At 37.5% G+C, this 14,755-nt stretch overlaps 1 protein-coding gene across 1 annotated transcript; it reads left to right on the top strand.

The window, feature by feature from the left end:
• Positions 1-6,481: 6,481 nt before the first annotated feature.
• Positions 6,482-14,290, top strand: mstnb (myostatin b). The gene is made up of 3 exons (XM_067987733.1): positions 6,482-7,485; positions 9,051-9,424; positions 12,644-14,290. Exons 1-3 carry the CDS (start codon positions 7,080-7,082, stop codon positions 13,022-13,024), a joined length of 1,161 nt encoding a protein of 386 aa, XP_067843834.1. The 5' UTR covers positions 6,482-7,079; the 3' UTR covers positions 13,025-14,290.
• The last annotated feature ends 465 nt before the right edge of the window (positions 14,291-14,755 follow it).

The raw sequence follows: 14,755 nt of genomic DNA, 5'->3' as shown, positions 1-14,755 counted from the left end.
TTCGATTTTACCTGCTAATATTTTTTCATGCCCTCTCTTTGTTTTCCTAATTTCCTTTTTAACTTCACCCCTGCACTTTGTATACTCCTCTAAGCTTTGCGTAATATTGAGTTCCTGGAGTCTATCATAGGCTTTCTTTTTCTGCCTTATCTTACCCTGAATGCTCCTTGATATCCAGGGGGCTCTAGATTTAGCAGCTCCTCCTTTTTTCTTTGTGGGAACATGTTTACCCTGAACCCCTTGAATCAACCCTTTTGAACGTCTCCCGGTGCTCCGACACTGATTTACCTTCAAGTAGCTGTTTCCAGTTTACTTCTGCTAAATCATTTCTCAGTTTAGTAAAATTGGCCTTTCCCCAATTGAAAACTTTAACTCCTGCTCTGTCTTTGTCCTTTTCCATAACTATGCTAAAACTAACTGTATTATGATCACTACCACCAAAATGCTCTCCCACTGCTACTTCTTCCACCTGTCCCTCTTCATTTCCTAGAACTAAATCCAGAACTGCCCCCCTCATTGCAAGTTTTGTTGGGTTTGCTATATACTGGCTAAAAAAATTCTCCTGTATGCAATTTAAGAATTCTCTGCCCTCTATATCATTCACACTGTTTGTATCCCAGTTAATATTAGGGTAGTTGAAATCCCCTATTACTGCCTGATTGTTTTTGCACTTCTCAGAAATTTGCCTACATATTTGCTCCTCTATCTCCCTCTGACTGTTTGGGGGTCTATAGTACACTCCCAGTAGTGTGACTGGCCCTTTTTTGTTCTTTAGCCAACCCATAAGGCCACATTTGATGCTCCTTATAAAATATCCCTCCTCACAACAGTAATTTTTTCCTTAACCAAAATTGCCACCCCTCCCCCCTCCTTTTTTATCCCCCTCTCTATCACATCTGAAAACCCTGTAACCAGGGACATTGAGCTGCCAGTCCTGCCCCTCTTTAAGCCATGTTTCTTTAATAGTTAAGATATCATACTGCCACCTATCTGTGCCCTCAGCTCATCCTATTATTTCCTATACTCCTTGCATTGAGATAAATACATTTAAGGACTGCCAAACTCCTCTGTTTATTTTCTAACCTTCGTTCCCTCTGCCTTTCAAACTCACTCACTAATTTTCTGCCTTCCATTTCCAGTTCCGACTTTATCCCATCTGAATCCACACTCAGGTTCCCATCCCCCTGCCAAGCTAGTTTAAACCCTCCCCGACAGCACTAGCAAACCCTCCCACAAGGATATTGGTCCCGGCCCTGTTGAGGTGCAACTTGTCCGGCTTGTACAGGTCCCACCTCCCCCAGAACTGGTCCCAATGCCCCAGGAATCTAAATCCCTCCCCCTTGCACCACCTTTGCAGCCTCGCGTTCATCTGCTCTCTCCTCCTATTTCTATTCTCACTAGCGCGTGGCACTGGGAGTAAGTTGGTAGTATCGAGTTTGTACCTTGATGATTATTTTTGATAATAGGTTTATGTTAAATAGTTTTCACTCCTTAGGAAACTGTCATAAATTTAGCAAACTTGCAAGATGTTAGAATGAAGGAAGGCATTTATGTAGCATCTTATCACACCTCTCTAAAATATCCCCATAAAATTGCTTCACATACAATGAATTACTTTAAATTTCAACAATGGTTAAGTGCCTTCAGATGTTTTCCTACATTAAAGGTGCTATATATATGAAAGTTGTTCTTTTTTTATTCATTCATGGGATGTGGGCATTGCTAGCAAGGCCAGCATTTATTGCCCATCCCTAATTGCCCTTGAGAAGGTGGTGGTGAGCCACTTTCTTGCATTGCTGCAGTACATGTGGTGAAGGTTCTCCCACAGCTGTTAGGTAAGGAATTCAAGGCTTTTGACCCAGCGACGATTATGTAGGCAAATGGTAATCAAATACTTCATGGAACATGTATGCTTCTGAGACTATAGGTCTCTGTGGAAAGCAATTGAGCTGGACTCCAGATACACTCAACCCTCCTCCATACTTGATGAACTGAATTTGGCCAGCTGTCTCCCCACATTTGGCTGGCCAATGTAATGGCACTGATGTAAACAAATCAAACATGCATGCTTAGGAGTCCATGTCACAAATCCCAGGAGCCACCATGCAGCCAAAACTCTAATGTATGCATAGGAACATATTTCTTCCTTTATACAACCAATGATAGCTCTGATATGCGCATGCTTAGGCGTCTATTTCTAATGAATGAACTGACTTTATTTCAGTAGTGCTGTGGCTTGGGAAATAGGAAGAGAGAGAGAGGGGAGGATAAAAAGCAAACAGATGCCATAGGGGAGGGGTGGGGAGAAAGAGGAGAGAGAACATGGAAGTGAGAAAGAAATGAGAAAGAGAAAAGCAATTTTTGGGATGCTGTTCAGAGGTTGAGAGTTTGGGAAAGATCCTGTTGACTGATGGGTGAGGAGAGAGGGGACATACCTTGTTATGTGAGAGGAGAGAGGGAAACCATGTTGTGGAGGGAGGACAGTAATGGGGAAAAAGAAAGAAGCCCTGTTGACATGGGGACATTTCTGGCTCTGCTGCAAGCAGGAGGGATGGTTACAGTCATGTTTTGCGTTATAAAATTAGACTCAGTACAAGTAAAGCTATGGGAGATCTAAGTTATTCTTTTTTTAAATGAGCAGATTTGCTTTATCACCATTCTTAATCCGTTGTGAGACTTCCATGGAATCAATTTAATATCCCCGAGAAACATAATAAGCCCTAGTCTAGGCTTCTCTTGGAACTTGTAACCATCAATACTATTTGTACTGCAGATAGTTACTGTAAGTTATATAAAGGAAGTACAAATAATGTTTGATTCATCATTAATTCGTTAAATTACTAAAATAATTGTGACAAGACAGCAATTAACATTCCTAAACTCAATGAATTGTAATATATTTTGTGTATTAATTTCATAGTGCTATCCAGAATTATCGTTTAGGTTTCCTGTTGCCTACACGGGACACATTTACATGACTGAAGCTTTGCTTGCCAGTTACGAGTACCTATTAATTGTAAAATGACAAATCAGTGTTTATTGATCATTTCCAGTAGAAATTGTTAACTATTGATATCGATATTTAAATAAACAGCATATATGCTATACTTTGTTTTCTGCTGGAAATCTTAACCGCGGGTGTATGGGGTAGATAGACTATTGCTGGGGTCCCATCACGGTTTTCGAAGAACGGAGGTCTTTTACGAGTCTGTTAATAATGAAAAGAGATAGCGGACTTTAAATGATAACCCGCAGAAGAAGTTAATTAACATAAGTAATCATGCAACACAATTGTACCTTTTTCATAATGCTTTCTTGTTCAATACATGATAAGTATAATGCTACTCAAGCGGAGGACCTGGTTTATTTATACTATTGCTGTGCCAATGCTCTGATAAGACAGTGGGGTAGTAAATGAGTATTAGTAGAACTGTGGATTTCTCAGAGCAGAGAGTATCAGAACATTTTTCAAGTGACTCTATATATCCAAATTAATTGGAATGAAATCCCTGCAGTGAAACATATGTTTCTTATACATTTAATTATTTTACTGTTATTAACGTTAAATAAATATTTGAAGAACATTTAACCATAGCAATGTTTTAACAAGATGAACTGATTCGCCACATATGCTTGTTTAAAGGGACGGTGATGTTATAGGAGATAGTATACACAGTCAGTATTAAAGGTGAAATGCTTGAGAAACAATTGCATCTGAATATGATTTCAAGGCCAAAATTAAAAGTTATTTGTGCTCAGTCCGTCTGAAGCGATGTACTCAGTTTAACTGTTCAATATGATAAATCAATTTCAATAATGTTACCAGTATCACGGAAACGAGCTGAAATGTGCATGATTTGTGTTTCAGTACTTATAAAAGGATTGGTATTTTCGTCACTGCCATTACATTTTTGTTTACTCTGGCAGTAATTGTTTCAATTCTGTCTTTACTAAATGTTAAACTCCTTTAGAGAGTATATAATTACTGTCCTATGCGTCACATACAAATGAATTGTATAAAGGAAATAAATGATCCGTCCGCTCCATTTGCACCAAAGCCACAAAGACCAACGGTGCTGCATTAGCTGCAGCATAAAATAAAAGATTTCCAGTGAGTCGTGCCATCTTTTAATATTAAGTGATGTATTACAATAAAATTGGATTTCCCAAAAGTGCGATTCTATAATAACTGACTGTAAATAGAGTTTTTATTTAATTCACATGATGCGCAAGTGTGGCGGGTCAGTGACAGCAGCAGCCTAGTAATGACTGGAGTACTTCACTCTAGTCCATCCATGTGTGTCTTTTAACCAACTGTACCTGAAAAAGGTCACGATGTCTCACTTTATATAAATGCTTTTTGTTCAATTGATGTAAATAAAGCTATATCTTTGATACCGGGAACAGAATCAAACTCGATTTTAATAATCTTTTATGTTGGGATCTTGCCTATTCATCGCAAATTTACGGTTGAGTTTTTAATATCAGCATTAGCAACATAAAGTTGCCTATTGTCACACGGACTCATATGGGTGGCGCCGTTCCATTTTATTCGTTTTGCAATGTATTAGAGTTCAGCGTGCCTCCAAGTTTGAAACAGATTCTACTGACAATTGATGTTGGCGATTCCTAATTGTAATGGTTCTGCTCTGAAAAACCACGCTCAAGAATTCCAACAGAAATCAAAAACTGTTGTAGGGATCTCAAGATACAAGTTTCGTAAATGATGTAGTTCACCCAATTGCCAGCAGATGGACATGTTATCCATGGTCCAATCTCACACTTCCCTCTATATTTCCGCACGAGGCACAAATTTCGATTTGTGAAATAAAATGTAGTTTTTCAAATCCAACGGTGTGCAAAATGATCCTCTGCTATTAGCCCGGGGCCACACTAGCAGTGTTAGACCGGCGTTCCGCCAGAATTTCAAACATAAGTCACATCACATTATTTGAGGACAGAAAATGCAGAACGATGAATTATAAGAAATGCATCTAAAAGTTGCTGATTTTTCCCTTACCTTCGATTACATGTTTAATTATACGAGTAGTTTATATTTCCCAAATCAGCGTTTATTTATTGTTTGTATTTACAAAATACCGCTATAAGAGATTTTGTCTTAGACCTAAAACATTTAAAAGCGGGAGATTATAGAAATTCCAGAATTTACTTATTGGGCTATATTCTAAACAGCATTTTCGGTAATATGCGTAGATGCGTTCAATGAGATACACAGAACAAATACAGACGTAACCTTTCCGTCCATTCTTACATTGGAGCACGTGGTATTTTTCAAGCGGAAAAGAAAAGCCTGTAGAGAAATAACCATCAATAATTGTGTGGTAATTCCTTCGAATCGTGTTACCTTCTTTTAATTCCGTGTGAGAACGTAATATACGCCTGTATCTATGCTATATCCAACCTGTACTTTTCGGATTTCTTTAACAAACGTGGCGATGCAGTGCCAAGAAATCTAATTAAATTAATAACGTTGCTTGATTACATATTCTACTTTCAGGAAAATTACGTTTACGTGCGGGAGTGAACAAAACGTTTAAACCATGAAAGTGTACGCAGTTCCTGCAATTAAACAGCCATTTTTAAATTGGTATTTAACAATCTTGTATTTTAAAAATGGCATGGCCTTTTAAGTGATATCCTAAACATTTTTCCTTTCTTAGCATGCATTCTTTAGTTACTTTTGGAATAATCTCCCGAAGTTGACAATAAAGAAGGGCAATTGACTGTGAATGATAGAGAAGGACGTCAGCTTTTCTTACTATTTTACTGCGTGTGTAATCGAAGATTCTATAATATTCGAAGAACAATTTGTTCGTAACTAAAACTATAACATCATGAGTATTTGACAGCACTTTATGATTGACTCCACTGTTTTCTTACATGATATATAAATACGGCAGAGCATTATTGAGAATCTGTTTGTGTCTGCTTCTGTTGCTCATGTTATAATTTCCATACTGAATGCATGTATGTGGGGATACTGCACGTGAACATTAGCTGTCATTCATCTACATTTCAGATAGAAAGATAACAGATTTTAAGATTTCATGATACATCAAGATTTGCTTAAACACCATTTATCACAAGAACTTCTGTTTAGTTACTCATGGGCTTGTTGTTTCGCCATAATGTCTATTATAGCATTGTTTGTATTTTATGCGTCATGGAGTGTGATTCTTTGTGTAAGCCAATGCCGCAATTGCAACAAATTTTCTAACGAGCTGGAAATGTGGAGTACAATTAATAGCCACTTTTCTAAAAAAAATACCATTTGAAGGTTTAATGCTGTTCTCCAACACAACTGCGTTAAAGCGCGCCAAACTACTCCGGTCAGGCGATTTACAAAGCTCGCACTTAGAAATGGTTAATAGTTGTGGTGTTTGTATTAATATGCATTTTAACTCGATTTTAACAAACCGAAGAAAGAGATGATGGCAAAAATTGAGGGAGTGCTTGGATAGTGCCCAGCTGTTTATCGAAAGCGTGCAGGAATTGTTACCCGCTAAATGAGGTCAAACTTTCAGAAGACTGAACCATTTCATAATTACTAGGGGAGAGAGTGTGTGCGTGTGTGTGAGAGAGAGAGAGAGAAGCGGTCACAATTGGGAAAGATGTTCTGTGAAAGCTGTAGAAAATTGGAAACAAAGACTACATATTACGCTTAGCAGCAGGGAATCGTGAGACTTGGCGTTCTGAAACGAAACAACTTCCTGAATGCGAGAAAAGAGAATCGCCATACTATGCTTTGTGTGAATTGTTTCGGTTAACGTTCATTGGAATAAACAGGCGATATAAACACACGAGCGAAGTTGAAAATAATGACGCTGCGTTGGCTGTGAGTGACAGAGAAGGGTCTCAGTTCTGACAGCTAGATTCTTTGTTGGCACAGCAGCCAATCGTTGATTTTTACGACACAATAGTGTAGCCAAAGTTGTGGTATAAAAAGCCGTGTTGGAATATATGAGATTTACCAGTGTGCTTGGCCATATCCCAGCCCACCAGCCTCTAACAAACTTTTAACTGGAGGCAGAAGAGGATCCAGATCAAGACGTGGGATCATGCAAACATCACAAGTACTCATTTACCTGGCTCTCTTTGGTTCACTTGGTCGAGTAGGTGGCAGAGATGGTGCTCACGCGAATTTGACAGATATTAAAACGGAATCGCTAGAAAAAGGGCCAGATAGTGACTATAACGTGTCCGAGTGTTCAGCTTGTAGGTGGAGGAAGGAGAATAAAGCATTGAGACTGGAGTCTATCAAATCGCAAATTCTGAGCAAACTGCGCCTCAAAGAAGCACCCAACATTAGCCGGGATACAGTGAACCAACTTTTACCGAAAGCTCCTCCTCTGCAACAACTACTTGATCAATATGATATCCAAGGGGATGACAATAATGACGCCTTATTAGAAGAGGACGATTATCATGCTACAACTGAAACTCTCATCACCATGGCCACGGAGCGTAAGTAGGCTAGTATAACTATAAGTAACATATCAGCAGTAAACCAACTATTCTCTGTAAATAACGACTGATGTAATACAACGTTTCAACTTGTGTGCTGCCATAATGTTTACACCTTTTGCTCTCAATTGATAGACTAATATCGTTGGCTGTAGGTTATTATGTGAGTTGCACTTAAAGCAAACGGCTCGACAAAGATTTTATTAGCCATGGAAATCGCGACCTCATTGTGATCTTTTCATCTATTCTGTTTCAAAAGGCTTCCCTTTCCTTTACAATACGCACCAACATACTAAGGTCGTAACTCACTTAACGAGAAGTGTAAACTTTAAGGAAAAAAGAATCTTTATTTGTCCACGTTATAGCTATTCAGAAGAATTCACAAACACGCTCTGTTGGAGTTAAGCAAGGACATCTTAACTAGCAACAGTTTATATTTCCTGTACACCTGAAACTTAGGAAACCATGTTTATAACCTAGGACTATAAAAGCACCATTTTTAAGAGCTAACAATGCAAAACTTAATTTGCTCTATCAAATTATATTTTAGATAGCTGTTTAGTTGAGGAGAAATTATTATTCACTCTAGGTGACCCTATGAACCTTAGCCGAGTTAGGCTCTTGCAAACGGTTCCTCAAGCTATTGCAGTGAAACAAATGAATGTAACTAATGAGGATTACGTGAGCCCTTCAGAAAGAGCTTTAATTACGCGTTTGAGCAGTTAGTATTCTAACTTAAATCTCTGTGGCTTTTCGTCTCTGTTTCCAAAACAATACTTTATGTTTCTCAATATAGTTAACTGGTTTTCTTCTTATTGAGAGGGTAGGGAAGAAAGATTCTATTGTCCCAAAGGCATATTAGTGTTCATTGTAGAGGAATAACTTAATAGCTACTAGCAAATGGTGTCATGACCTCAGTGTGTCATTAGGGTCATTTTAACTGCAAAGCATGTGACGGTAACTGCAGCTGCCTAAGTGCTCTGTCAGCCCGCGTTGGATACTAAATGCTACATCTGCAAAAATGGGGGATTAATATGCAGTCAGAAAAATAAGATTGAGGCCAATTTACAGTGGAACTCTCTTAAATTGTTTCTATCAAAGAAAGGATGACCCAAAAGGGCATTCTAAACTTTTCCACTGTGTGTTTATTTTATTAACTATTTGTCAAATACACATATTTAACAAATTATTACCTGTATATTATCTGTGCGTATATTTTATCGCGTACTATTGCATTAAGCAACAATTAATGCCTATCAAGTTGCAAGTGAAAAATATAAATCCAACAAGCTTTTTCACAAAGGTTACATGTAAATAGGGAATAGATCTTCCAACATAAATAGGGATTAGTTATTTACCCATGCATTCACTCGTCTTTTACAGTCAAAAGTGAATGTGCGTTTAATCTTTACTCCTTTCATTGCTCTCAATTTGATTTTTTCAGTGAATGGAATTTTCTATGTGAGGTTGAAATAATGTATGGTTTTACTTTTTATTTGATTTATAATACTTGAAGAAAAGATTGAAGTAACACCATTCACGTGCATCTATTTTTAAACCTCAAGCTGAACCTAGTGTCCAAGTCGATGACAAACCGAAATGTTGTTCCTTCAAGATCAGCCCCAAAATGCAGTTCAATAAAGTAGTCAAAGCCCATCTCTGGATATACCTGCGACCAGTGAAGCAAACCACAACAGTCTTCATGCAGATTCTGAGACTAAAGCCAGTGGGACAAGAATGGACGAATCACACACCAATTCGTTCTTTAAAGTTCGACATTAACTCCGGCACTGGCCATTGGCAAAGTATAGACTTCAAACGCGTACTACAGAACTGGCTCAAGCAACCCGAATCGAACTGGGGCATCCAAATCAATGCATCTGATATCAACGGCATAGACCTGGCTGTCACCTCCCCTGGAGTGGGGGAGGAAGGATTGGTAAGTGGCACTCCAATTCAACAATGCGAGTAGTACTGCAGTAACCCTTAAAATATCAATTAATAAAGGCGTATTACAGTTAGCCGATATAATGAAACTTAGTATGAAAACAGTGCATATTTTATAAGAAATAATAGCTTCTCCTTTGTCTACATGGTAACGTAAGATATTTGAAGGCTCTTCAGTTTAGGCCGTCAATTCTGCCCTGCTACTAAATATTTCCATAGACATTGGTATTGAAAGAGTAAAGGGGCTTCTTTGGCCTAAAAATCCACACATTTTTATACATTTCCAGATTGCATTCCAGGTCATTTGTTTTTCCGGACTATTCTTTTATGATACCTAAAACGTTAGCATTTGAAGTGAAACTTAATTAAATAAAATCAGATAAAACAATTGTGTTAGAATAATGTCACTGATCATTTATTATACTGTCATATTTCATTTGGCATCTTGATTTATTGTAACGTTTAAAACGTAACACACGTGGAAAAACACGCATGACAATATCTTTCTGATCTTAATCGTCCAATACGACGTCAGAATTAGCTAATGATCTATGTAGATTTGGCTAAGGAACATCTAAGAAAGTATTTTGTATTTTAAATAAAGTTAATATGCAATGCAAGCTGAAATGACGAGTTCCTTTCATATCACTTCTTCAGATAGTAACTTACAATAGATGTAATTATCATATTTAATCATTTTTAATCTTCCACAGTCATCTTACATTCTTAGTCTTATGAAATCCAGGGCATACCCCAATAAGTAATTCGAAGTAACTGAACTGTGCTGAAAACGAGATGAATCTTTCGCCATTTCCTGTTTGTGAAAAGGTACATTTCCTCCTAACAGAAAGATACACAATGTTACAATACGATTAAAAATAACACAACCCCAGGAGACAACAGGAGTTATAGCACATATTTTGCAGGGGCGAACACGAATAGGTTTAGTGTCTTTGAATATATTTGTTTAACATTATTTCCAAAATGTATAAACTGTATAGCAAAATGTTAAAAACTGTAACGATATAACGTTTTTCTAAAAAAAATCTATCTATGTCACAGAAAGTACTTTATTAGTGTCGCCTGATGATATTTAAGCATTTGCAGTTAGTGTTTGGAGGTCACACTTGAAAAAACTGAAAATACACATTTACTCTGTTTAGTTTTGATTTACTATACTTTTATTCTGTTTAGTTTTTGATTTATTACAAAAAATAAATGCTAGAGAGCATTAGTAGGTCATAAACAATGTGAGGTGTACAATTTCATTTCCCAATTTTCTTTTTGCACTTGGCAAACTTAATTTTGGTTTGAATTCACACTGCTTCACTGCAATGGCATAAGAACCTTTGCTCTGAGCACCGAGTAGTCTGTCAGAAAAACGCGCAGAGGAGAGCAAAAAACTAAAATAGTTAACAAAACAATCTCACATATCTGAAAGATTTTTTTCGGGGAAAATGGTTATTTAATGTTTTTGAAAAAATATTCATAATTTATAAACATAGCGTCACATAGTGATGGGCATTTAGTCTCGGATCCTCCTCCCCCACCCCCTGCCCCCATTCCCTATCAACACCATTCAGCAAAACGTACAGAATACTAGTATTGAAAATACATGCTTAGAAGCAAAATCTGGAAGATTCCCATATACATGATGATACCTTGTGCCGTGATAGATGGGTAGAACCGTGTACAAATCTTTCCCAGATAAGGGGTTCCGATGACATCACAAACTACGATACTCCAGGGATATGGGGACGTTTAGAATTATCTGAACAGGAAATTGTCCAAATGAGGGTGCACAATTTAATTTTAAAATGACTACTGCCTTATTGAATAATTAGTTCCTCGTGGCCAAAAGATCTGTGCAGTCAGATAAACTGAGATTTCTAAAGAGCAAAATAATGAAAATACTTCGAATTAGGGTTGTCCTCCAAAGGCATACCTGGGTCAGATGTAACCTTTACCCAAATGATTATATCTGCAAACTATTTTCTTCAAAAATATTTTTGACAGATGGTCATGAATAAAATTTCGTGCTCACCACTAACTTTTGGGATATATTTTATGAAATTGACTTTTCCTAGTGCGACAACCACGACGTTTTAAAAATGCTGTCAATTCTTTATCAGTTCCCATTAACCTTATCTATGCACTAATGAAGATGGTGTAATGTGAACGATGGATAACATGTATATTTGAATAATTTTATCCCTGATTATAAAATAACTGTATAGTGGGGATATTCCGTGCACTACATTTACAGGTAGGACAAATGCCCATTTCAGAATTAAACTTGACAAATATAATTCACTCTAGAAAATTTATTATCAGGGAAGCTCGTAAGTATAACCAAAACTTATTAATTTCCAGCCATCAGTTAAAGAATGTAAGTATTCTGCTTCGAAGAGCTGTTTTTTTTCTCATTTTCAACAACACACCCAACATGTTTAATTATAATATACGATATGTGATACTTTTAGAAAACGCCAATGCCATTTTCGCAGATGCCCAGTTCCATTTTGCCAGCGGTTAGTCCAAATGGAGACATGTCCTTGTTCTTACCCTTCATTTTTAGTCATTATGCATTTCTGCAGAACATTTGAACAAAAGACTAATAATGCCCGAATTTCTTAGAAGCATGGAAATGGTTATTCTGCTCCTAGGATTTAAAGATTAGGGACTGTGGTTGCAAAATTCAGGTTAAGCAGCACTAATACCCAAGTGAATTGAAACCAAAATTGTGTTTGCCAAGTGCAAAAGAACATTGGGGAATTCAATTGTACAATAGTCAAGACTTATTACAAACCTCAAATGTACTTCGCATTGTGTCTTGGATAATACAGCTAAACACAACAAAAACGTCTTAATCGGCATTAAGACAAAAAAAATTGTGAGCGTGTATGGGGGAGGGTCAGGCCTTTTGCTCTCCGATAGGTGGAACTTTTCATGGGATCTCCTGCGATAGCGTTCAATTTCTGCTCATCATTCTCGCATTCCTCAGTCTTTCTTGGGGGTTCTATTAGTTCTCCGGGTAGGATTTTATGTTGTAAAGGAATACGAAAGTACCTCTGAATTACATTAAATCAACAGAAAAGTAACTCCACCATAACACTGTATTTTCTTTCAGTGGTTAATAAAGGAAGGGAATAGTGTGCAAGTGTTGGAGGTTATGAGTTTGCTTTAACATCGTTTTGTTTTATTTCAATAGCAACCGTTTCTCGAAGTAAAGGTGACGGAAACGTCAAAACGATCCAGAAGAAATCTTGGTCTTGACTGTGATGAACACTCAACTGAATCGCGCTGTTGTCGTTATCCCCTCACTGTAGACTTTGAGGCTTTCGGTTGGGACTGGATAATAGCGCCCAAGAGATACAAAGCCAATTACTGCTCAGGACAATGCGAGTACATGTTCCTGCAAAAATTCCCACACACCCACCTGGTACAGCAGGCCAACCCCAGGGGTTCGGCGGGCCCCTGCTGCACCCCGACGAAGATGTCCCCTATTAATATGTTATATTTTAACGGAAGAGAACAAATCATCTATGGAAAAATCCCAGCTATGGTAGTGGATCGTTGTGGCTGCTCCTGAGAACGACCAAAAAGACATGATGCGTCCTTACAACTGGACGTGCGAAATACGGTCGTGTCAACGATTTTCTGCATCACCCAGTACTGTGCAATAGGCAAAGAAGAGATTGTATTTGTGTTGCTCCCAAAAAAAGACTAATAACACGGGCCGAACGAGAACAGCAAAATTTCAACACACACAACGAATTCAATGGTCCGGTCCACTGTTCTATTTCAAACAAGAGGAGCGAGTATACATTTCTAGCAAGACCACAACATCCCATACAAATTCATCCAAATCTGAATGTGTACGAACAATTCCAATTCCAACTTTGACGAATTAATTAAAGTATAAGGCGTATCCGGTGTATAGAAAAAAAATGCCATTGCATGTGTTTAAAATGAGTTCAGAAGTCTTCTGACATAGACTTGACACTTCATTTCTCAGATCAGAGAGTTACTTGGTCATCAGCCAATATATAAACTGTATTCGTATATTTACAACAGATATTAACGTTCGACTTCAATATTTAACTCTTGGTTCAGATAAACAGGAGCATTTACAACATCAAGTCGTCTGAACTACTCTAAACTTGAATTTTATGCATTGGCATTACGGGAAAGATGGACTGTCTTTCGAAGCTAACAGAAGCACTATGTCTGTGGACAATGTTTAAGGCAAAAGGCACAGGAAAACCACAAGTCTGATAAGTGTTAAGACCCTGTTTGAATTCTGCCTTGGCAACATTACAGTTTGCACTACGGCAAGCCAATAGAGAGAACTGCATTGGTTGCTACAAAGTTGTAAAAACTGAATTTGATATGACTGCTTATGTTCGATGAATAATGTGTACATGGCATTCATTTTGTAAATGTTCTTGTTTTTTTTTCCTTTTCATCTTTTTTCATGGTTGGTATGATATAACATGTCTACGAAGAGCAAGATTTGATATAACTCACATTACGTGCTCAGTAAATAAAGGAGCTTGCTTTTGCTGTATCTCAAGTAAAATACACAACAGAAAACACACTAGAGAAAAACAGTATGAAGGAAAAGGACTGATGAATTGTGCCGATAATGAGCAATATGCGGTATTGCAATGGGCGCACTGTCTTGGTGATCTCTTTTCTTGAAGTCCAAGAAAGGTAACAGTGGTTGATGACAGAAGAGAGTCTCGTGTAGAATAAGATATTGTACAGAATCATCCTTGTACATTATTCGGCTCGGGTCATTATATCATTCACGTTAAAAGCAATTATTTTATTAAATATACAATTTTAAAACGTACTATTTTGCAAGATCTTTTGATTTTATTTTAAAATATACGATGTAAAAAGATCAATTAAATGTCTTTCTAAATAATGCATTCAAAATCGGCTGTATCAATAATGAGCGTGTTGTTCAACAAATTGGTCAAATATATCCACACCAAAATATTTCCACCCCTTCCTCTTCACTCACCCTTGGTAGTAACGTCTGCTCAAATTGGCTATACACTTCTCAATCTGCTGATACATTTTCCATCAACTCAGACAAATCATTAGATACCCAGCACAAGCAAAACAGACACACAGCCTAATTAGTCAACGTAACATTAAAATTGCATACATTCTGATGTCATGCAGATATACAGCAGAGAGAGATGGCGTACATTATACAATAGGATATCCGAATTCAAGCATATCTCTAGGGCACTGGTACTGTAGGCTGGCAACCGCAATTCTAGATTTATGAAAATTTTGTGTTACATAA

This window comes from Heptranchias perlo, chromosome 7, assembly GCF_035084215.1.
Source record: "Heptranchias perlo isolate sHepPer1 chromosome 7, sHepPer1.hap1, whole genome shotgun sequence".
In the NCBI taxonomy this organism is placed as follows: Eukaryota; Metazoa; Chordata; class Chondrichthyes; order Hexanchiformes; family Hexanchidae; genus Heptranchias; species Heptranchias perlo.
The sequence above is the reverse complement of the archived record's forward strand: the minus strand, read 5'-3'. Positions and strand labels throughout refer to the sequence as shown.